At 58.4% G+C, this 21579-nt stretch overlaps 2 protein-coding genes across 3 annotated transcripts in view; both read left to right on the top strand.

The window, feature by feature from the left end:
• The first annotated feature begins 993 nt into the window (after positions 1-993).
• Positions 994-8130, top strand: GPR108 (G protein-coupled receptor 108). 2 transcript variants are annotated; one of them, XM_081285569.1, is made up of 18 exons: positions 994-1151; positions 1892-2011; positions 3011-3061; positions 3255-3337; positions 4024-4148; positions 4260-4306; positions 4416-4484; positions 4564-4668; positions 5207-5340; positions 5439-5514; positions 5917-5990; positions 6072-6189; positions 6336-6466; positions 6553-6596; positions 6914-6963; positions 7099-7182; positions 7272-7396; positions 7722-8130. In XM_081285569.1, the coding sequence occupies exons 1-18, from the start codon at positions 1032-1034 to the stop codon at positions 7792-7794; spliced, it is 1629 nt and encodes a 542-aa protein (XP_081141695.1). In that variant the 5' UTR covers positions 994-1031; the 3' UTR covers positions 7795-8130. The 2 variants fall into 2 exon arrangements, with proteins under 2 accessions (XP_081141695.1, XP_081141696.1); XM_081285570.1 differs by lacking the exon at positions 3011-3061.
• A 3899-nt stretch (positions 8131-12029) lies between these two features.
• C3 (complement C3) overlaps positions 12030-21579 on the top strand; it is a 31072-nt gene continuing 21522 nt past the window's right edge. The window contains exons 1-14 of the mRNA XM_081285335.1: positions 12030-12178; positions 12991-13183; positions 15094-15256; positions 15345-15415; positions 16821-16915; positions 17009-17091; positions 17168-17258; positions 18196-18298; positions 18390-18516; positions 18730-18845; positions 18973-19119; positions 20110-20319; positions 20436-20642; positions 20766-20924. Of these exons, the coding sequence (XP_081141461.1) occupies positions 12105-12178; positions 12991-13183; positions 15094-15256; positions 15345-15415; positions 16821-16915; positions 17009-17091; positions 17168-17258; positions 18196-18298; positions 18390-18516; positions 18730-18845; positions 18973-19119; positions 20110-20319; positions 20436-20642; positions 20766-20924 (1839 nt within the window). The 5' untranslated portion in view covers positions 12030-12104. The remainder of the gene's footprint in view (positions 12179-12990; positions 13184-15093; positions 15257-15344; positions 15416-16820; positions 16916-17008; positions 17092-17167; positions 17259-18195; positions 18299-18389; positions 18517-18729; positions 18846-18972; positions 19120-20109; positions 20320-20435; positions 20643-20765; positions 20925-21579) is intronic.

Genomic DNA, 21579 nt, shown 5'->3' with positions numbered 1-21579 from the left:
AGGTGGGATTCAGTGGCTCAGTCAGGGACTGGGGCCCAGCCCAGCAAAATTCTGGGCTCAAATCTGGTCAGAGACTTAAACTGGATTTGGGATTCAGCCCAGATTAGCCCCATGGTTGGGATGGGATCTCAGACTGGAGTAGGAAGCTTACCAGAGGTGTCAGCAATGCAGTTAGGGATCAGGAACTGAAACTACGGTCCAGGAGAAGGAATAATCTGGAGTCAGGGCTGGTTTATACAGACCAGGGGCTCAGCCGGAGATTAAGGCTCAATGTGCACGGGGAGCGGGACGTTCGGGTTTGGTAGGGTGTGAGAGAGGGTCAAGGTTTCAGGCTAAAGCTGAGTTTCAGCAGCAACAAGGGGTTAAGCCTGAATTCTGCAGGTGGACCTCCAATTACTTCACTCTGGGACCGTAGCTTAGTCTAAGATTGGAGACTCAGCCTGGGGTCACGGGTCATCCAAGGGTCAAGACTTAACCTGGGGCGAGGCTTTGGCCTCTCTATGGACCAGGAAGATTAGGAGAACAGAACAGCCTCAACAGATGCGTGTGTTTACCCAAAGCCTAAGCTCTGGCTGGGAGCCACATCCCCAGAGTAAGAAGCGGAAGTCTGTCCTTGGGGATATTGGGAAACGTAGTTCTTTTACGCTTTGCCCAGTGCGTCTGCGTCCGCTGAATTCTGGGTAATGTAGTCCTGGACCGTTAAGAGTTAGGTCAAGGAATTCCGCTTTAAGGGCCGGATATCAGGTCCAGGTTAATTGGTTAGACGGACTGTTTATCAAATTATATCCGGGACAATCTTTCTAGTGATTGGTGAAAGTGGAGGTGGGGTTAAGGGATATTAGTACTCCTATTCGGAGCTAGTGCTGTCCATCTAGTGTCGCATAGGCGCGGTCCACCGAGGAGGTGATAGCTGATTGGTTGGGCGGGCTGGAAACTCCTAAGAGTTCGGCCCCCTGGTGCGGCGATTGGTTGGCTGGTAGGCGGGCTTGTGGGCGTCAGAGGCGGTGTCAGGGGAGGCGGCAGCTCCAGAGATGGCAGTGAGCGAGAGGAGGGGGCTCGGCCGGTGGAGCCCCGCAGAGTGGGGACAGCGGCTCCTTCTGCTGTTGCTGTTGGGCGGCTGCTCCGGGCGTATCCACCGGCTGGCGCTGACGGTGAGGCCCGCCGCTCGGCGGACTGGGGTGGCGGGGCGCAACTTTGCCCCTGAGAAGCCCCTGGCTTGGAGTGGTCTCGTCCATCCTCCCCCCTCCTGAGGCGGGATGGAGCAGTCTGACGCCCCCCGCTTGTAGGCCCGGAGTGGTTTCGTCCCAGAATCTCTCTCCGTATTGGTGACGCGTCACCTGGCCAGTCACGCTAGAGTCGTGCCTGCGCATCAGGGCTGGGGCTCTATCTCTCGGGACCCTTCGCTCTAAGCCCTTTAAGTCCTTGGGCTCACTTTGGGGACATTAGGGTCCCTTGGTGCCATTCAGAGGAAGTCCTGAGGATTCTCGAGTGGGATCTTCGGGACATTCGCTGGGATCTTGGGGGCTTAGCCGAAATCTCAGCCCTCTGGGGTTCCAGTTGGAATCTGAAAGTTTTTAGGAGGTGAAGGCCAGGCTCACTGAGATGAATCATGACTTTCAGAGTGGTTCTCAGCCAGTGAGGGCCAGTTGCCCCAGCGTTTCTCCTCCTGGACTACCAGAACTGTAGTTGAAAAATCCAGGACCACCCTGTCCCTGTCCTGGAGTGGTTCGGGGACACACCCTGCGGAGAGGTCTTCACATCCTCTCTTGTCACCCTCTAGGCCTGTCCTAAGTAAAGAGGACTGGGAGGCACGGAGACGTCCAGCCAGAGCCTTGGGGCTGGGCTGGTACAAAGAAGTCTGAGCTGTTTCTACCTCCTTGGTGTCCGGCAGGGGGAGAAGCGAGCAGATATCCAGCTCAACAGCTTCGGGTTCTACGCCAATGGCTCCCTGGAAGTGGATTTGAGGCTCCTACGGCTGGACCTCCAAGAGACAGACGAGAAGGCCCCCTTGGTGAGGGGCTTGGAAGGGGGCTGGGTGCACAAGGTTCACCCCTCCCCCTCCAGTTCTGGATTCCCATTCTAGTTCTGCCCCTCACTCATGTGATCATGGGCAAGTCCCTTGGCCTCTGAGCTTCAGGTTTTTCACTTGTCACCTGGGAATAATAATATCTCATGTGATATGTGCTAAGCAGTATCTATCTCTATCTCTCTCTCTCTCTCTCTCTCTCTCTCTTTTTTTTTTTTTTTTTTTTTTTTGATTGCAGTACTTGGGATGGAACCCTGGGCCTTGTGCATGCTAGGCAAGCCCTCTACCACTGAACCACACCCCAGCCCCTTTTTAATTTTTTATTTTGAAACAGGATCTCTCTAAATTGTCCAGGCTGGCCTCAAATTTTAATCCTCCTATCTCAGCTTCCCGAGTAGCTGGGATTACAGGCATCACACCTGATTTAGACACTGTTCTTAATGGGAGGGGAGGACAGCCCCGGTCCCGGGAGTCAGAGTGAATGACTAGCATCTACTGATTCCACCAGGACCAGGTCCTCTGCACAGCAGTCTCTTTGGACTCCTTTCCTCTTAACTATCTCTCAGGAATGCTGTGGAAATTCACTGAATCCAGGTTTCAGGGGATGGCCCCAGCTGGGAGGTACAGGACTTGCTCAGAATCACACACCCTGAAAAAGACAGAGCTTCATGTCAGGTCCTGGTGTGAACTCCAGGGCCCAGAGCAGAAACCCATCAACATTTTAATTTGTGGGAAACAGGGTGAGCTTTTAAGTTCTCCTTGAGGAAGTGCCATGCAGATTGAGAGAAATGGGATGGCTGGAGATGAAGGAAGAGGACGGGGGAGAGATGGGTTGTTGGGAAACTCCGAGAAAGAGTGTGGGATCTGGGCACACTGCAGGTGTTCAGTAAATGTGAAGCCACATTTCTGTTGCTGGGAAAGAGGTGGCTTGAGGGGTCCCTCCTGGAGTCCCTCACATCTTCCCGTTTTGCTTACACCCACCAGGTGGGGTTCAGCCTGAGCCGGGTTCGATCTGGTGGCATTCGCTCCTACTCAGTGAGTGGAGGGGTGGGGAGGGAAGGAGGGACTCTGGGGACTGGAGGATGTTTGTCTCCTGCCTCTAGAACCCATAGTCCCTGGTTGTTCCCCAGAGGTGGGGACAAGAAGAGACCCGGGGGAGGTAAACAGGGTGGGGCTGCACCAACCCCTAGGAAGGGGTAACCCCTGCTCCCTCTTGCCTGCTCACCAGACCCGGGATTACCATGACTGTCCTCTACAAAGAAACAGTAGCAGCTTCCTGGTCCTGTTCCTCATCGACACCAAGGGTCTGCAGTGAGTTGGGGCACGACTGGCTAAAGATCCAAGTCGGGGTTTCCTGAGTGTGATACCCACATGTGCCGAGCTGATCAGGAGGAACCGGAGCTCAAAAGACCCTGGAGTCTCCTGGGAGAAGCCGCTACTGTCCAGTGTCTGCTTCAAGCCTCTGATGATTGGGAGGAAGGAGAGGGAGGTGCTCAGGGAATGTTGGGGGCTCAGCAGAAGACCAGGTGCAGCTTGGGAGACTGGCAGCATTACAGGCCATCGTCCTTGCTGAATGCCTCCTGCGCTCTAAGAGGTGCCCCGGGGGCTTTAACATGTGTGAATTCATTGATCCTTCCATTGTGCTTATGCCCATTCTTCAGAGGAGAAAACTTGAGTCTCAAGAACTGGGATTCAGACCTAGGCAGCCTGGTGCCAGGGACTCTCAACACCATGTTGCCTCACTGTGGGTACATAATAAGGTGCTAACGTGGAATGCAGGAGTCGGTGTGGAGGGACGGGTAGTGGCTAGTGCAGCCAGCAGAGCAGTGAGGGGTTTGCCCTGATGGGTGATGGTTCATGCTGGGGTCAACCTGGTGACCCCAGGCTCAGCCAGGTGCTGTCCCCGGGGAGGAGATGCAGAGCGCCTGAGGGGCTCTCGTCCTTCAGTGCAGGTGTGTGCCTGACCCCAGGCTTCAGGCCCCTGCTTCTCACCCCAGGGTCCAGGTACGAAAATATGGGGAGCAGAAGAAATTGTTCATTTCTCCTGGGCTTCTCCCTGAAAAGACTTCCAAACCAGCGCTTCCGAAGCCAGAGCCCACAGTCACCCCCGAAGCAGACAGTGGTGAGTTAGGCTGCCTGCCAGGGAGGAAGATGGGCAGGGTCACACTGTGGATCCCTCTACTTTCTGCTGTCCCTCTGACTGCTCTTGAAATCACTCACCTGTCTCCTACAGGAACCTCCACGGTCAACAAAGCCAAGGCAAAACTCTCAGTGTCTCAGGTTCGGTGAGCCAGGGTGGGAGGGAGAGAGGCCTAGCCCAGGGGTGCATGGGGACCCGAGCCTGGGCCATCTGGAAAGGCCAGCTGATGAAGGGACTCTGTCCCTTCAGGACCCCAATGGGAAGGACAAGGAGCTGGTGTTGGGCCTGAGCCACCTCAACAACTCCTACAACTTCAGCGTAAGTGTGTGTGGTGCCTGCAGCCTGGCCTCCCCCGACAGCTGGGGACCCAGGCTGAGCTCGTCTCTCCCCTGCCCAGTTCCACGTGGTGATCGGCTCCAGGGCAGAGGAAGGCCAGTACAACCTCAATTTCCACAACTGCTACAACTCCATGCCCGGCCGGGAGCGTCCATTTGACATGACTGTGAGCAGAGGGGTAGCAGCTGGCTGCTGTGGTTGCCACAGGCCAGGAGCACCACCCCAGTGTCACTTCTTAAAATCCTCCTGGTGGCAGTGGTAGGAAATAGCACCCGTATGGTCGGCCCTCCATGTCCTGTCAGAGGATTCACCAACCGCAGATTGAAAGCGTTAGGGGAAAACGTTGCATCTGTGCCAAGTATATAGACTTTCCCTGTTCTTAACCCCTAAGCAATACGGCACAGCCGCATGTTGCTCCAGGTACTGCGTCATCTAGAGATGACCGAGAGTCTGTGGGAGGCTCTATGCAGATGCTACACCATTTTACATAAGGGACTGGAGCATCTCAGTCTTTGGTGTCCATCAGGGTCCTGGAACCAAACCCTCAAGGAATACCAAGGGATGGCTATGTACCCCCTGGAGAGATGGGGGAAGACTGAGGCTCAGAGGCCAGTTTCCCAGCCAGAAGTAGGAGAGCTGGAGACTTGCCGTACTGGCTCCTCAAGTCCAGAGCTAGGCCCTGCGACCACCTGCCCCCTCCCTAGGTGATGATCCGGGAGAAGAACCCCGACGGCTTCCTGTCTGCTGCTGAAATTCCCCTCTTCAAGCTGTACCTGATCATGTCTGCCTGCTTCCTGGCGGCTGGCGTCTTCTGGGTGTCCGTGCTCTGCAGGAACACGTAATGCCCTTGTCCACACCCACCACCACTTCCCGCCACAGCCCATCCCTACCCTCTACTGACACTCTCCCGGCCCTTTCTCCCCAACCCTCTGCCAGGTACAATGTCTTCAAGATCCACTGGCTCATGGCGGCCTTGGCGTTCACCAAGAGCATCTCCCTCCTCTTCCACAGTGTGAGCGCCCAGGCCAGGCAGCGAGGGGGGGCCGGGAAGGTGGGACGCTCCAGGCTCCCCCCAGCTCTGCAGGCCTGGGTGTCCAACTCTGCAGCTGTCTCCCCATCTCATTTGTCTGCCTGTCCTGTCCAGCTCCCACTGTCCACTCTGCAGTCTGAATGTCCCCTGGTCCAACTATGATTGTCCACATCACCGATTGCCTGGCCATCTACCCACCCAACTCTGCCTGTCCCTTTGCTTTTGTGGGTGATGGCTGTCCATTTTGAGTCCCCCCCCATCCTGATTATAACCGTTCAAGTTTTTACACCCATCCCATGGGATCGCCCATTTCCCCAACACCCCCACCAGCCACCCACCCAGGCATCCCCCGGTCTGACTGTCCACCTGTCCGTCCACCTCCAGATCAACTACTACTTCATCAACAGCCAGGGCCACCCCATCGAAGGCCTCGCTGTCGTGCACTACATCACACACCTGTGAGTGCCCCCTCTGCCGGGCGGGGCAGGCAGGGGGAAGTAGGCAGGGGAGGCCCCCCTCATCAAATGCCCGTGCCCCAGGCTGAAGGGAGCGCTCCTGTTCATCACCATCGCTCTGATCGGCTCGGGCTGGGCCTTCATTAAGTACATCCTGTCTGACAAGGAGAAGAAGGTGTTTGGGGTTGTGATCCCCCTGCAGGTGCGTAGGGACGGCTCCCGGCGGGTGGGGTGCCGTGGCCATCAGAGGAGGGCAGGGGGCATATCCTGGTGGTGAGGTGGGAGCTCCCATCCCACAGGAGTCAAGGGTATGTCAAGAGGTGACTACCTACCGGCCTGGCCATGCAGGTCCTGGCCAACGTGGCGTACATTGTCATCGAGTCCCGCGAGGAGGGCGCCAGCGACTACGGGCTCTGGAAGGAGATCCTGTTTCTAGTGGACCTCATCTGCTGTGGCGCCATCCTCTTCCCAGTTGTCTGGTGAGGACCCCGACTGCCGAGATCCTGCTCCCTACAGGAGTGGGCTTGTCAGAGCTGACTGCCCTCTGTCCCCTGCCCCGTCCCAGGTCCATCCGGCATCTCCAGGACGCGTCTGACACCGACGGGAAGGGTGAGGCCTGCTCCCGGGACTGAGCCCCCGGCCCCCAGCCATCTTCCTGCTGCAAGCCCTTCTTTCTGCCCCTGGACGCCCCTCCTGACTCTGCCCACTCCTGGCCTCTGCACCCTGGACACCCCGTGGGCCTCTCTTCCCCTCGCCTGGCGCCTCCTTTCTCTCTGCTTGCCACCTCCCACCTCCTGACCCCCAGCCTCCTCTCCAGACTTTCTGGCCCTGGGACACTCCCCCAGGTGTCCTTCTTGCCCCCTCCCCTCTCCCCCTGGTCCTGCCCTCCGTGGCCCCTGACCCCCCTGTCTGTGCGCACCTCCCAGTGGCAGTGAACCTGGCCAAGCTGAAGCTGTTCCGACATTACTATGTCATGGTAAGAGGTCTGCCCTCATCATGGGGAGGCCCTGGGGAGGGGCCAGGAACCACCAGCCTCTGGGCACCCACCCCACCCTCTGTCCACCCCACTGGCCTTAGTCTGTTCTGTCCCATGCCTGCCACGCCCCCGTAGGTCATCTGTTACGTCTACTTCACTCGCATCATTGCCATTCTCCTGCGGGTGGCAGTGCCCTTCCAGTGGCAGTGGCTGTACCAGGTGAGCCCTGGGGAAGCTTCGTTCGAGGGAGGGTGGGCCCTACAGTGGGGGGGGATGCCTGACTCCTCCGCTCTGCCCCTTGTCCCCAGCTCTTGGTGGAGGGCTCCACCCTTGCCTTCTTTGTGCTCACGGGCTACAAATTCCAGCCAGCTGGGGACAACCCGTACCTGCAGCTGCCCCAGGAGGATGAGGAGGATGTTCAGATGGAGCAAGTGTAGGCTGGCTGAGTGGGTGTGGCCAGGGCGTCTGGGGGCGGGGCCAGGCGAGGGGTGGGGCTCCGCTCAGCTCTCGGCTTCCAGCTCTCCGGCAGCTGAAAGGGTGAAGATCATTTGGGATGGGGTGGGGGGCCACGGCTGACCCGGGCTGCGTTACGCCCACTGGAGGGTCAGCCAGGGTGGGCCTGGGCGTGGAGTAGCGGGCCAGGACTGCTCTTGGAGCAGGGCCTGAGTGGCCGAAGCAGAGTGGTCAGGCCTGGGGCAGCTCTGAGCAGGCCTGCCGCCCTTCAGCTCCCGACGGCCTTTTCTGCTGTCTGCCCCCAGAATGACGGATTCTGGGTTCCGGGAAGGCCTGTCCAAAGTCAACAAAACAGCCAGCAGGCGAGAGCTCTTGTGAAGTCTCTGCACCCCCAGCCAGCGGCCTCCTCCCGCCCGCTTCTCAGTCTGACACTCAAAGCCTGTGGGAGCTGGGGGACCTGCAGATAAGGCACCCTGCTCCCGGGATACTGTCCCCAGAGGAGCCCATCTACAAGTTCGACTGCCCCTTCCTCCCAGCAACTGGTGGGCAGCCCTGTCCTCACCAGGGGACCACCACCCACTTCCAGCTGTACAATAAGGACCACTCCGTTTCTGCTACCCTGGTTTCTTGCCTTTCTGGGGGTTGAGGTCTCGGTGGAAGTTGTGTTTTCAACCTGTATTTGCTTTACATGGTCAATAAATATTAATTGAGCAACTACCGTGTTCTGGGCCCCATGTCAGTGCTAAGGACAAAGCAGTGGCCAAGGCCCCCACCCCTCCCCAGCCCTCAAGGGCTCATGTTTCCTCAGGGTGGGTGGGGGGTCCATGAGAGGGACATGTCACCAGGCAGTTCCATCACTGGGCCATCAGACCTGGGATGAGCCACTAAGTGCATAGTTTCCTATGCACACAGGCCCTGACTCAGCCAGGAAGGCCAGGGAAAGTGAAGAGATGCCCAGGTGAGGGATGGCATGTGCAGAACTTGGGGAGAGGGGGATAGGGATGGGAGGGCCCAGAGGTGGCCCCCACCAAGGGCAAAATGATGAGTAGCTGGCATAGTGGTGGCTGCCTGTGCTCCGCCCCACATAAGTGGACCTTAACTCATCAGGAAGACTGAGGCATAGAGAGGCTAAGTAACTCACTCAAGGTCACACCACGAGTGAGTGAGTGGAGACTAAAGGCTGAAAGCCAGACCATTGGCTCCTCTGAGGAGCTGTCTTTCACCACTGCACACACTGCCCACCAACAGCTGGACTCTGGGACCAACCTCTCTAATGTGCCATTTGCTGTGTGATCCTGGACCACTGTCTTAACCTCTCTGTCCCATCAAATGGGACCTTGGAGTTGATTGAGTTTCCTATGCAACAGTGGGTATGAGTGGCTGTGCCCAGGGACAGCAACCCTGATCTCAGCGCCTTCACGGAACCCTGAGTAACTGCAGGTTGGAGACACCTGTGCACCCACTCAGGGCAGGTTCTCAGGACCCTGTCCTCTCTCCCCTCCCATGGGTTCCTGGGAACCCCTAGGATCTCTGAGAAACATTCCTTGGAGGAGGCCACAGGCATGGGGCAGGCTGGGGAGGACTTCCTGTAAAGGGAAGCAGCCCCAGCTGCAGCCCAGACAGATCGGCAGAGCTGCCAGATGAGGAAGTCGGAGCCGTGCAGGCCCGGGAGTTTCCACTGGCACTGCAGTGACACCCGGGTGAGCCTGAGGGCCATCTGGGGCAGCAGGAGGAGCCAGGGAGGATCTAAAGCAAGAAGGCACGGGGCCATGTGGAGCCGTTTCCCTCCGTGTGCAGGCTGCAGACTCTCCATCTCCCCAACCCCAGAGTGTGCAGTCCCCAACCCTAAGGCCTGGCATGACCTTCCTGACATGCAGAAGGGGCTTGGGATGGGATTCAGTGAAGAACCTGAGATGGAGAGGTCACCCTGGGTCACCTGTGGACCCAGCATCATTACTGGGGTTCTTCTAAGGGGAGGCAGGAGGGTCAGAGCAGGAGGCGTGAGGAGGGAGGCAGAGGCTGCAGGATGGGAAGGGCCCCTGAGCCAAGCACACAGGCAGCTTCCGGAAACTGGGAAAGGCCAAGAAATGGAAGCTCCCCAGAAGGCACCAGCCCGTCCACATCTCAATTTCAGACCTCTGACCTCCAGCACTGTAGGGTACCGAAAGTGTGTTGTTTTAACCCAGTAAGTTCACAGTCATTTGTGACAGCAAGAATCAGACACTCAGACGTCTTTGGAACACGAACTGGAGCCGGAGTTCTAATCCCAGTTCTTAGCTGCTGCTGTGCCTGCCATGATTTTTTCCTATACATACATACAATAAGATTTAATTGATAAATCAGGCACAGGAAGAGATTAACAATAGCTGAGAAAAATAATAACTGTACTATAATAAAAGGTGTGTGAATGTTTCTAGAAAAACATTAACTGGAGGACTAGCAGGCCAGTCCTCAGGGAGGAAAGAATGGGGGCAGGGTGTAAAAGGCAGCAGCCAATCCAGGCAGGTTTGCAGTGGGGCACCTGGGACCCACCCTTAAATCCTTACTCCCCCTCCTTGCACCCCATCCGGGGGTGCTAGATCAAACACAGGACTTCCAGTTAAATCTCAACATCAGGAAAATAATAAGCAGTCTCAGGGGCCTGGTTCCTATGGGACACCCAGGGGTGCCAAATCAGAGTATGGCCAAGTCCCCTACGTCAAATGCTGCAGTATTCACAGCCTCCTGTAGACTTCACAGACGGGTGACACCAACATAGTGCAACTTGGTGGCCACAGCACTACACTGGACCAAGTCGGAACAATGTCCAGAAAAAAATTCTGTGCATGTTCAGAAAAGATGCCATTTCTTCCCCAAATACTTGCAGGTTGCTTGAATGCCTGCATGTGGGACATAAAGGTACGGGCCTGGCGCACCTGCTCAGAGTAAGGCCATTCAGATGCCCCATCACCTGTCAGCCAGCAGCCTGGCCCCGCCCAGATACAGAATGCTGGGCTGCCTGGGCCTCCACTGGGAACCCCCGCCCCTCCCTTGCTGGCTCATCTTGTCCACCATTCCCCTCCCAAGCCTCTGGACACACTGTGTACACATCCCGAGAAAGGCCCCGAGGCCCAGGAATTCCCCTTCCTCCCAGTGGGCCTGGTCCTCTCCAGGCCTCTGGCTCCCTTTCCAGCCCCCTTGCCTGTGGTCACCAGGTCTGGAGCCCGTCCAGATCCCCAGCACCATGAGCCTGAAGGGTGGAGACCCTGTATTGATCCTCCCCTCCCAGCCAGGAGACTTCTAGGCATTGGGCCCCTCCCAAGGGCACATAGCAGCACTGTCCTGTGGGCCACTGTTCAGATGGCTTAACTGAGGCTCCAGAAGAAGGAACCAATCCTTGCAGCAGGACAGGAGTCCCTCGTCAGCATTGCCAGTGCCCCAGTCCCCGTGTTTAGGGCCATCACGAAACCAGGAAATAGGGTGGCTGATGGGGGGAAGGAGTGGGGAAGTCATGGGGGCCACTGGGGGTCAGTTTGAGCAAGTGTTTTCATCTTCTGTCTCCCCCGAGAGGGTTTTGCAATCAAAGGGACAGAAGCCAGGTTTGCTCTAATTCTCCAGGCCTCCCCCACCCTGGCACAGCCAGGGACAGGGTGTAGTTTACAGGAAATCAGAGCAAACTCCCCTTTAACCTTTTCAGTGGGGTTTGGAAACCACCTTTCCAGGGACCAAGACCCCCCACCCTCACACCATTCCCATTAACCCTTTACCTCCTGTGATCAGGGGACAACACCTCTGAGCATCAGAGGTATGCAAATGTCAATGACACTGAGCTTCCAGTTTGTACCCAGGTTGCAAGAATCCAAAAGCCTGCCCACATGCTCTGGGGACCAGGCCCTGGGGAAACTGGCAATGCATTTCATGCAAGCTGAGGAGTGGGTAAATCTCTACAGCTCCCAGGAAGGGGAACTTGGCGGTATCTAGCAATGTCAGCGGGGCATGTACATGTGGACCCAGCACCTTCTCCTGTAGTTGCAAAACAACTCATTCTGCAGGAGGAGGCTGAGGCTCAGAATGCTTATCAGGAGCTGGCCCAAAGACCACAGCTAGGAAGCTCAAAGCTAGGAAAGGGAGCAGGTCAAGACCGTTCACTGCAAGAGTGTGATCTGCAACCACAGAAGTCTGTGTGCCCCTCAAGAGGACCCTGGATTCTTCCACACAGTGTGATAGGAAGTAGTTCCCTGTAAGAATGAGGAAGCTCTCTGAGTACCAGTGTGAAATGATCTCTAGGGTATAGTGTTCATGAAAAAGCAAGGCGACCCGGGAGGAGAGAAGAATGGTATGCAGAATGTGTCCATAGCCCCCAGACCCCAGTGCTCTCCATCACAGACTGCGAGTGGGGAACAATCCTGCATGCCAGCTGACCTTGACCCTGAGATTTGCCATGTCAACGGACAGGGACTTTCTGTTAAGGGGGGTTGGGGGCCATGTCCTCAAGTTACTAACCCCTGGACTTGCTGGCAACAGGGCTTGAAACCCTCAGGAAATGTATTGAGCAATCTGGGGAAGCCCCTGGGAGGGACAATCCACAGGGGAAGGAAGGGCTGAGTGGGGGAGAGGCCCAGTGGATAAAAGGAGCCCCCAGCGGCTCTGCTCACTCCTCCCCGTCCTCTCCCTCTCCTCTGTCCCTCTGCCTCCACTCTCCCTGCACCATGGGACCTGCCTCTGGTCCCAGTCTGCTGTTGCTGCTGCTGACCAGCCTCCCCCTGGCCCTGGGGGACCCCATGTGAGTAGCCAGGCCCAGGTGGGAGCAGGCATTTGGGCTTCAGGTCCTTGTAGAATCCAGATGCACATGGGTGTCTGTGGATTTCAGGTTGGTGGTAGGACATGAGAATTTGGGCTGCCTGGCTGGGGTGTTTGTGGGCTGGGTTCCCGTGGAATCCAGGCACAGGGGAATTGGAGTTTGCACATTTATGGAACTGAGTGTCTGGAGGTTTAGGATGGAGGGGCTGTGTGTTTAGCGATTGTGAGTTGGAGTAAACTGGAGGCTAACAAGTCCAAACAGTTCAGAAATCATGAGTTTCAGCATTTGGAGGCTTAGTGATTTGGTACTTTGGGTTTATGCAGGGTTGGGAGTGTGTGGATCTGGTTGTATTAATAAGTCCGCGGTGTCAGAGGCTTAAGTTTGGGTTTGGAGTATTCTAGGACTTGAGGTTTAGAGGTTGGGGGTATATGGGTTTAGGCAATTGTGGTTTGGAAGTCTAGAGACTTAAGAGGGTTGCTGGGTTTGTTTCTGAGGATCAGGGGTTGGTGGGAAACTGCAGCCCTAGATGTTCAAGCTTTCAAATCCAGGTACACCTGGCTGAGGGGGTGGGAGGTCATGGTGACTGCCGTCCTGCCCATGGGGATAGGGAGGTGACGGTGCCAGAGAGGAAGGCATAGCCAGGACCTGAGGCTGGCAGGTGTCCCAGGCTGTCATTGGATCCCCTTCAGGGTCTGAGGCAAAGTGCTAGGGAAGAGAGGAGCATCCAGGCACTGACCAGGTTAGGGCTAGAGTCTCCTGTCCCTGGGAATACAGCTCTGTGCGCCACTGGACAGGTACTCCATGATCACCCCCAACATCCTGCGGCTGGAGAATGAGGAAAACATAGTGCTGGAGGCCCACGAGGTTCAAGGGGACGTTCCTGTCACAGTCACGGTCCACGACTTTCCAGCCAAGAAGCAAGTGCTGTCCAGTGAGAAGACGGTGCTGAGTGGCGCCACCGGACACCTGGGCAACGTCACCATCAAGGTGGGCGCAGACTGGAACCAGCCCTGCAGACCTCCACAGCCCCTCCCACTCTTTGTGGTCTGTCCCTCTGAACCATGTCCTTGGGTGTCTTCCTTCTCAGGCCCTGCCTCTTCTGAGTTTGCCCCCTTCTGAGTGCCGCCCCTCCTTTGGGTGTACTCCCCCTCTAAACTCCACCATGTGAGTCTGCTGCTCCCCTACTGAGCCCCTCCCTCTCTATCCCCTCCACTTGAGAGCCCCTACCCTCTTGAATCTACTCCCCTTCCAGCCTCCACCATCTGAGTCTCCTCCCCTGTGAGCCCCTCCCATCTCTGAGTCTCCTCCCTCTGAGCCCCTCCCCTCTCTGAGTCTCCTCCCCTCTGAGCCCCTCCCCTCTCTGAGTCTCCTCCCCTCTGAGCCCCTCCCTTTTCTGAGTCTCCTCCCCCCTGAGCCCCACACTTCTCGGAGTCTCCTCCCCCCTGAACCCCACACTTCTCTGAGTCTCCTCCCCTCTGAACCCTTCCCTTCTCTGAGTCTCCTCCCCCCTGAGTCCCGCCCCTCTCTGAGTCTCCTCCCCTCTGAGCCCCTCCCTTCTCTGAGTCTCCTCCCCTCTGAACCCCTCCCTTCTCTGAGTCTCCTCCCCCCTGAGTCCCGCCCCTCTCTGAGTCTCCTCCCCTCTGAGCCCCTCCCCTCTCTGAGTCTCCTCCCCTCTGAACCCCTCCCTTCTCTGAGTCTCCTCCCCCCTGAGTCCCGCCCCTCTCTGAGTCTCCTCCCCTCTGAGCCCCTCCCCTCTCGGAGTCTCCTCCCCTCTGAGCCCCTCCCTTTTCTGAGTCTCCTCCCCCCTGAGCCCCAACCTTCTCTGAGTCTCCTCCCCCCTGAGCCCCTCCCTTCTCTGAGTCTCCTCCCCCCTGAGCCCCTCCCATCTCTGAGTCTCCTCCCCTCTGAGCCCCTCCCTTTTCTGAGTCTCCTCCCCCCTGAGCCCCGACCCTCTCTGAGTCTCCTCCCCCCTGAGCCCCAACCTTCTCTGAGTCTCCTCCCTCTGAGCCGCTCTCATCTCTGAGTCTCCTCCCCTCTGAGCCCCACCCATCTCTGAGTCTCCTCCCTCTGAGCCCCCCTTCTCTGAGTCTCCTCCCCTCTGAGCCCCTCCCCTCTCTGAGTCTCCTCCACTCTGAGCCCCTCCCCCTGAGCCACTCCCATCTCTGAGTCTCCTCCCTCTGAGCCCCTCCCATCTCTGAGTCTCCTCCCCTCTGAGCCCCACCCATCTCTGAGTCTCCTCCCTCTGAGCCCCTCCCATCTCGGAGTCTCCTCCCCTCTGAGCCCCTCCCCTCTCTGAGTCTCCTCCCCTCTGAGCCCCTCCCCTCTCTGAGTCTCCTCCCCCCTGAGCCCCAACCTTCTCTGAGTCTCCTCCCCTCTGGTCCCCACCCTTCTTTGAGTCTCCTCCCCTCTGAGCCCCTCCCCTCTCTGAGTCTCCTCCCTTTCTGAGCCCCGCCAATGTCTGAGTCTCCTTCCCCCTGGGCCCCCCCTCTCTGAGTCTCCTCCCTTTCTGAGCCCCGCCCATCTCTGAGTCTCCTCCCCTTTGGAACTTCTCTGAGTCTCCTCCTGAGAGTCTCCTCCCTATTCTAAGTCCTTTTCCTAGGTTTCAGTCCCTTTTAATTTCCTCTCCTGAGTCGAAGCCCATTTTCTGAGTCCCTTTCCCTTTGAGTCCCGCCCTGTCATTCTTCTGAGCCCACCCTCAGTCCACTCTCTGATCCCCCTTGGCTCCTGCTCCTGGTGCCTCTGCCCTCTCCCAACCCGGACAACACAGGCAAAGTAAGATGATGGGCAGGTTCCCTGGGGAAGAGGAGCAGGTGACAGCCCCGCCAAGGGCCTCGAATCTGGACACAGGGCCTGGGACCCTGGAGCAGACCCCTAACAATCCCCTGGCACATGCCTAGATCCCAGCCAGCAAGGAGTTCAGGTCGGAAAAGGGCCACAAGTTTGTGACTGTCCTGGCGAACTTCGGGGCCACGATGGTGGAGAAGGTGGTGCTGGTCAGCCTTCAGAGCGGGTACCTCTTCATCCAGACAGACAAGACCATCTACACTCCCGGCTCCACGGGTACGGGCTGGGCTGGCTGGGGAGGGCCAGGCCCCAGGGTGTGGGGCCAGGGCTCATGGGCTCCTCTGTCTCTCCCACGGCCTTCCAGTCCTCTACCGGATCTTCACTGTGGACCACAAGCTGCTGCCAGTGGGCCGGACCATCGTCGTCAGCATTGAGGTACAGAAAGCCAGGCGCCAGTCACACAGGACAGAGACCATGGACGGGGGTCCCAGAGACAAAGAGACATGCAGAGACATCAATGCAGAGAGACGTCTTGAGATGGCAGAGGTCCAGGGGCACCCACAAGGCAGCACATGCTCCCAAACATTCTGAGACCCCAGTGAGGGTCTCTTCCTCCTCTGCCCACAGCCTTCCGTGGCTCCCACCTCCCTTGGGATAAAAGTCTAGGTCCTCCCTGCAGCCCACACAGCTTTCTCCATTCCCTCCGTGCCTCCCCTCCTCCCCTCTCCCCTGCCATCCTTGCTGTGCTCAGTCCTGCTCCAGGGTCTTTGCACAGACAGTTCCTGCTTTAAAACATAAGTATATACAGACCTTTTCTTTGAAAACACATGGAGCTCACTCCCTTGCCTGTTTAAATTTTCTGCTCAATTGTCACCCTTGCCCCGATTTTATACTGAGGCTTCCCTGGGCACCCCATAGAGTTGCAAGTCCCCACTGCAGGCACCAACACACACACACACACACACACACACACACACACACACATACACACACTCAGATCCCATGCGTGGTATGGTCTGTTCCTTTCTTAAGCCCCTCCACCCTCCATTGAATCCAAGTTCACAGGGGAAGGGACTTTTCTCTGAGTGTTCAGGGTCTCAACACCTGAACTCAGCTCAGTCCTTGGCATCTACCTGGGTGGAATAAAAACATACCGGAAGAAAGAGGGAGTCAGGAAGGAGAGCAGGGTGAGGAAGGGGGTCTTGCCCTCAGCGATTGTCATGAGGAGGGACATAAATCATGCAAGGTGGTGGCAAGTACAAAGGCCCCGTGACTGGGTAGAGGATCAAGACGGTCAGCCAGGGGCAGAGTCCACGCGTCTCCTCCTCTAAGTGCTGGTGCCTCAGCTCCCATCCAACAGAGAACCTCATCCACAGAATCGCCCGCATTCCAAACCCAGAAAAGCAGGCTTCGAGGTCTGTCTCCTGAAGGTTAGCTGCTGGCAGCGGAACCCATTGAACTTGCTGTTCTTATGTGTTCACAGACAAGGCTCAGTGCCGGTCTGGCATACGAGTGGGCAGAAGATGCTAGTGTTAGCTGCATTCAGAGAGGCACTGATCCTTATCAATGCCCTGCTTATGTGAAGGACAACCCAAGCCAGCGAGCTGGGAGCCTTTATGATCTCCCTTTGTTACATGTACTCATGGAGCACAGAGAGGTTAAGTAACTTGCCCGAGGTCACACAATTTGTAAATGGCATGGTAGGGTTTGAACCTAGGCTGATGGACCCGGGTCCACATCCTTAACCCCTGCACCTGTAGATGAGCTGCAAAGAGGCTGGGGGCAGAGCCTGGCCTCAGAAGAGCCACTTTGAGCCACAGCCCTTCCTGTCTGCTTACAGACCCCAGATGGCATCCCCATCAAGAGGGACACTTTGTCTTCTCAAAACCAGTTTGGCATCGTGCCCTTGTCTTGGAACATCCCAGAGCTGGTCAAGTACGTCGGGCTCTGTGGGGGTTCTGGGGTCCCCAGTCCCCTGAGGGGGAGCAGGGCTTGAGGCCGGGCTGCCCTCACCCACCCTCTCTGCAGCATGGGGCAGTGGAAGATCCGGGCCCAGTATGAGAATTCGCCGCAGCAGGTGTTCTCAGCTGAGTTCGAGGTGAAGGAGTACGGTGAGTGGGGGAGGACCTGGGGGTCCTGGAGCGCTGGGCCCTGCGCCAGCCGCGCCAACACCAGCTCTCACCCTAGTGCTGCCCAGCTTCGAGGTCCTGGTGGAGCCTGAAGAGAAATTCTACTACATCGATGACCCGAATGGCCTGGAGGTCACCATCACAGCCAGGTGAGGCCCAAGAGGTGAGACCAGGAGAGGGCTAGGTGAGGAACCAGGTGCCAGGGCCTGGGATGGGATCAGTGAATGCCAGATGAGGACCCAGGTGAGGAGCCAGATGAGGGTTCAGGTGAAGGAGAGGTGAGGCCAGGTGAGGGCCAGATTAGGCCAGGGTAGGTTCAGGTGAGGCCTGTTGAAGGGGCCAAGTGAGGGTCAGGTGAGGCCAGATGAGGTCCAGGTGAGGAGCCAGGTGAAGACCAGGTGAGGTGGCCTAGGATGGGGATGGGTGATGGCCAGGTGAGGACCCAGATGAGGAGCCAGGTGAGAGGCCATGTGAGTGTCCAGATGAGGGCAATTGAAAACCAGGTGAGGCCAGGAGAAGGATTCAGGTGAGGGTCAGAAGAGGCCAGGAGAGGTCCAGGTGGGGAGCCAGGTGAGGCCAGGTGAGGACCCAGATCAAGTGCCAGGTGAGTGGCCATGTGAGTGTCAAAGTGAGGGCCAGGTGAGAGGGCCTGGGATGGGACCAGGTGAATACAAGATGAGGACCCAGAAGAGGAGCCAGGAAAGAGGCCAGGTAAGGTCCAGGTGAGGCCAGATGAAAACCAGGTGAGGAAGGGAGAGGGGTTCAGGTGAGGGCCAGATGAGGCCAGGAGAGATCCATGTGGGGAGCCAGGTGAAGACCAGGTGAGGCCAGGTAAGGGCCAATGAGGCTAGGTGAGGTCCAGGTAGGAGCTAGGTGAAGGCCAGGTGGGGGACAAGTGAGGCCAGAAGAAAGGTTCAGGTGAGGGCCAGGTGAGGCCAGGTGAAGGGCCAGGTGAGGCCAGGTGAGGAGCCAGGTGAGGCCAGGTGAAGGCCAGGTGAGGGCAGGGACTCTGGGTGTTTGGCCACAGTGAGAAGTTAGGGCAACGTGGCCTTCCGAGGGTGGGCGGCTGACGCCGTGGCCCTGCAGGTTCCTGTATGGGAAGAACGTGGACGGCACCGCCTTCGTCATCTTCGGGGTCCAGGATGGCGACCAGAGGATCTCACTGCCCCAGTCCCTCCAGCGCGTTGTGGTACCTGAGAGGCCCCTGGACGCCCCTCCCTCCAGCGCCCCCTCTTAGGCAGCTCCCCAGGGCACTCTGCTGAGCCTTGTCCCCTCCCCAGATCGAGGATGGCACCGGGGAGGCCACCCTGAGCCGCCAGGTGCTGCTGGATGGTGTGCAGCCCTCCCGAGCCGACGCCCTGGTGGGGAAGTCCTTGTACGTGTCTGTCACTGTCATCCTGCACTCAGGTGAGGCCCAGGACCACCAGGCAGTCTGGCTGAGAGGAGAGCCCCTGGGGGAGGAGCCCAGCCCGAGAGCAAGGTCCAGGGAGAAGACGGGGGCATCTGAGAGGGAGCTCTGGTCTGAGGGAGGAGGCCCCGTACGGAGGTGGGACCCAGTCTGGGGGAGGAGGCCTGGTCCCGGGGGCAGCCAGTGGCCACCCTCATGGTCCCTCTCCTCAGGCAGCGACATGGTGGAGGCAGAGCACAGTGGGATCCAGATCGTGACCTCCCCCTACCAGATCCACTTCACCAAGACGCCCAAGTACTTCAAACCAGCCATGCCCTTCGACCTCATGGTGAGACCCCGGGGCAGGGCCCATGCCCTTCGACCTCATGGTGAGACCCCGGGCAGGGCCCACGCCCCACTCGTGGAGCACTGAGCACACCTCAGAGTCACCAGATACCCCACCCCCATGTCCACAGGTGTATGTGACAAACCCTGATGGCTCTCCAGCCCGCCGTGTGCCCGTGGTGGCCCAGGACAGTGATGTGCAGTCTCTGACACAAGATGATGGCGTGGCCAAGCTGACCGTCAACACGCCCAACAACCGGCAGCCACTGACTATCACAGTGAGTCCCGCCATCCTGGGGCGCCCGCCACCAGGGAGAGGGTGCCCCAGGGCTTGGCACTTGTACAGAAGGACCCTGCCATTTGCAAGATTTGCACGTGGGGTGCTGTCGCAGGCGTGGGGCGATCCTCCTGGGGCAGAGAGGTCAGCTGTGCTAGGGGGCCACAGAGGAACACATGGCCTCCTGGCACTGAGGAGCCCACATCCTACCAGGAGTGCTCTGTGGAGTCCCTGGAGGGGTCCACTACTGGCACGGGGTCACTGCTCTCCTGATATCTGCCCCGCACTGGCTCACACGCAGGCCGCAGAGGGACGTGCATCCTCCAGGGCTCCTGTGCCCATCCCTCTGCCTTCTAGACCTCGGGGGCCGGCATGTGAGTCAGGCCTGTGGCTTCTGTCCCCCAGATCCTGAACGAGGGCAAGCTGTTGAAGCAGGTGGTCAGGCCCCAGCCTAGTGACCAAACACAGAATTATTCATTTGCAGTTCTGGACCTCAAAGTCCCCAAATCCAGGTGTGGCAGGTGGTTCCTCCTGAGGGTCCAGGGAGCATCTGTGTCCTGTCTCTGCCAGCGTCTAGAGCCCACCTCCAGGCCCTGTTCCTGACCTGTCCTCCACCTCAGAGCCAGCAGCATGTGTCCAAGAAATCACCTCTCCCCCCTCTGCCTCAGCCTCCTTCCTTTTCCTTCTTCCTCCTTCTCCTCCTCCCTCTCCCTCCCTCGCTCCCTCTCTATCCCTCCCCCTCCCTCCCCCTCCCTCCCTCTCTCTCTCCCTCCCCCTCCCTCCCTCTCTCCCTCTCTGGCTCTCTCTCTCCCTCTCACCCCACCCCACCCCTGGGTCCACCCAGATAGTCCAGGACAACTTCCGCACAGGATCCCTAGCTTCACCCCATCTGCAAAGCCTTCCTCGCCATCAGAGGTCACACACCCTGTGCCTTGAGATCAGGCTGAGGGTATCCTTGGTCCTGGCCTCCATCCCTCTCCCCCTCCCCCAGGTGCGCACCAGCAAGCAGGGCATCCCCCAGGCGCGGCAGGCCGTCAGGACCATGCAGGCCCAACCCTACAGCACGCTGTTCAACTCCAACAACTACCTGCACCTCTCTGTGTCTCGCATGGAGCTCAAGCCAGGCGAGACCCTCAACGTCAACTTCCACCTGCGAGTGGACCCTGGCCAGGATGCCAAGATCCGCTACTACACCTACCTGGTCCGTGGCCCTGGGCCCCCACGCCCTGCTCACGGCTTCTCCAGCACCCAGCATCCCTCCCCAAGCCCAGATCTCCTTCCTCTCCCGCCCTGACCTTCTGTCCTTCTGTCCCCCAGATCCTGAACAAGGGCAAGCTGTTGAAGGCAGGTCGCCAGGCCCGAGAGCCCGGCCAGGACCTGGTGGTGCTGCCCCTGACCATCACTGCGGATTTCATCCCTTCCTTCCGCCTGGTGGCCTATTACACGCTGATGGGTGCCAGTGGCAACAGGGAGGTGGTGGCGGACTCTGTGTGGGTGGACGTCAAGGACTCGTGCGTGGGCACGGTGAGCATCCCCGCGCCTCCCCCACCCTCCGCCTTTTCTCCTCTGGGTCAGGCCTGGACTTCCCCGTCCGCAGAGCCCTCCCAGGGCTCACTGCTCCTTCCTGCCTCTCCCACCTCCCTGCAGCTGGTGGTCAAAGGTGGTGGGAAGGACGACCGGCAGCCTTTACCTGGGCAGCAGATGACCCTCAAGATAGAGGGTGACCGTGGGGCCCGAGTGGGGCTGGTGGCTGTGGACAAGGGCGTGTTTGTGCTCAACAAGAAGAACAAGCTGACTCAGAGTAAGGTGGGCGGCTGTGGCTGAGGCTGACCGAAGACCACGGAGGCACAGGGATGGCGTGGTGTGGAGCAGGACTGGGATCAGAGAGCATGAAAGACGGGGCGGGGTGGTGGAACAGACGTCAGAGTGGACACACAGGATGGGGTGGTGAGATGGAGATGAAGTCCAGCTTGAGAGGGTCATGGTCAAGGTCCAGCTTGGGGAAGGTCATGGTCAAGGTCCAGCTTGGGGAAGGTCATGGTCAAGGTCCAGCTTGGGGAAGGTCATGGTCAAGGTCCACCTTGGGGAAGGTCATGGTCAAGGTCCAGCTTGGGGAAGGTCATGGTCAAGGTCCAGCTTGGGGAAGGTCATGGTCAAGGTCCACCTTGGGGAAGGTCATGGTCAAGGTCCAGCTTGGGGAAGGTCACAGTAAGATCCAGTTTGGCATGGCCCTGTGTACTCTGGGGCCATCTGATGTGGAAGCCTGGGGCATGGGGTGAGGCTAGAGAGTGAGGAAGGAGTGAGCTGCTCAGGGCTTGGCATGAAGAGGTAAATGCAAGTGGGGTTGGAGGTGAAGGGGTGGGGTGAGGAGTGGGGCTAGGAATAGGTGGGGATGGAGCTGCGGGTGGGCTGGAGTGGGGTGGAGTGGGTGGGAGGGGCTGCGTGGACCATAGGGAGCTGG

This window comes from Spermophilus citellus (genome assembly GCF_964194105.1).
Source record: "Spermophilus citellus genome assembly, chromosome: 3".
Classification (NCBI taxonomy): Eukaryota; Metazoa; Chordata; class Mammalia; order Rodentia; family Sciuridae; genus Spermophilus; species Spermophilus citellus.
Note: the sequence above shows the minus strand (reverse complement) of the source record. Positions and strands in the feature narration are given on the sequence as shown.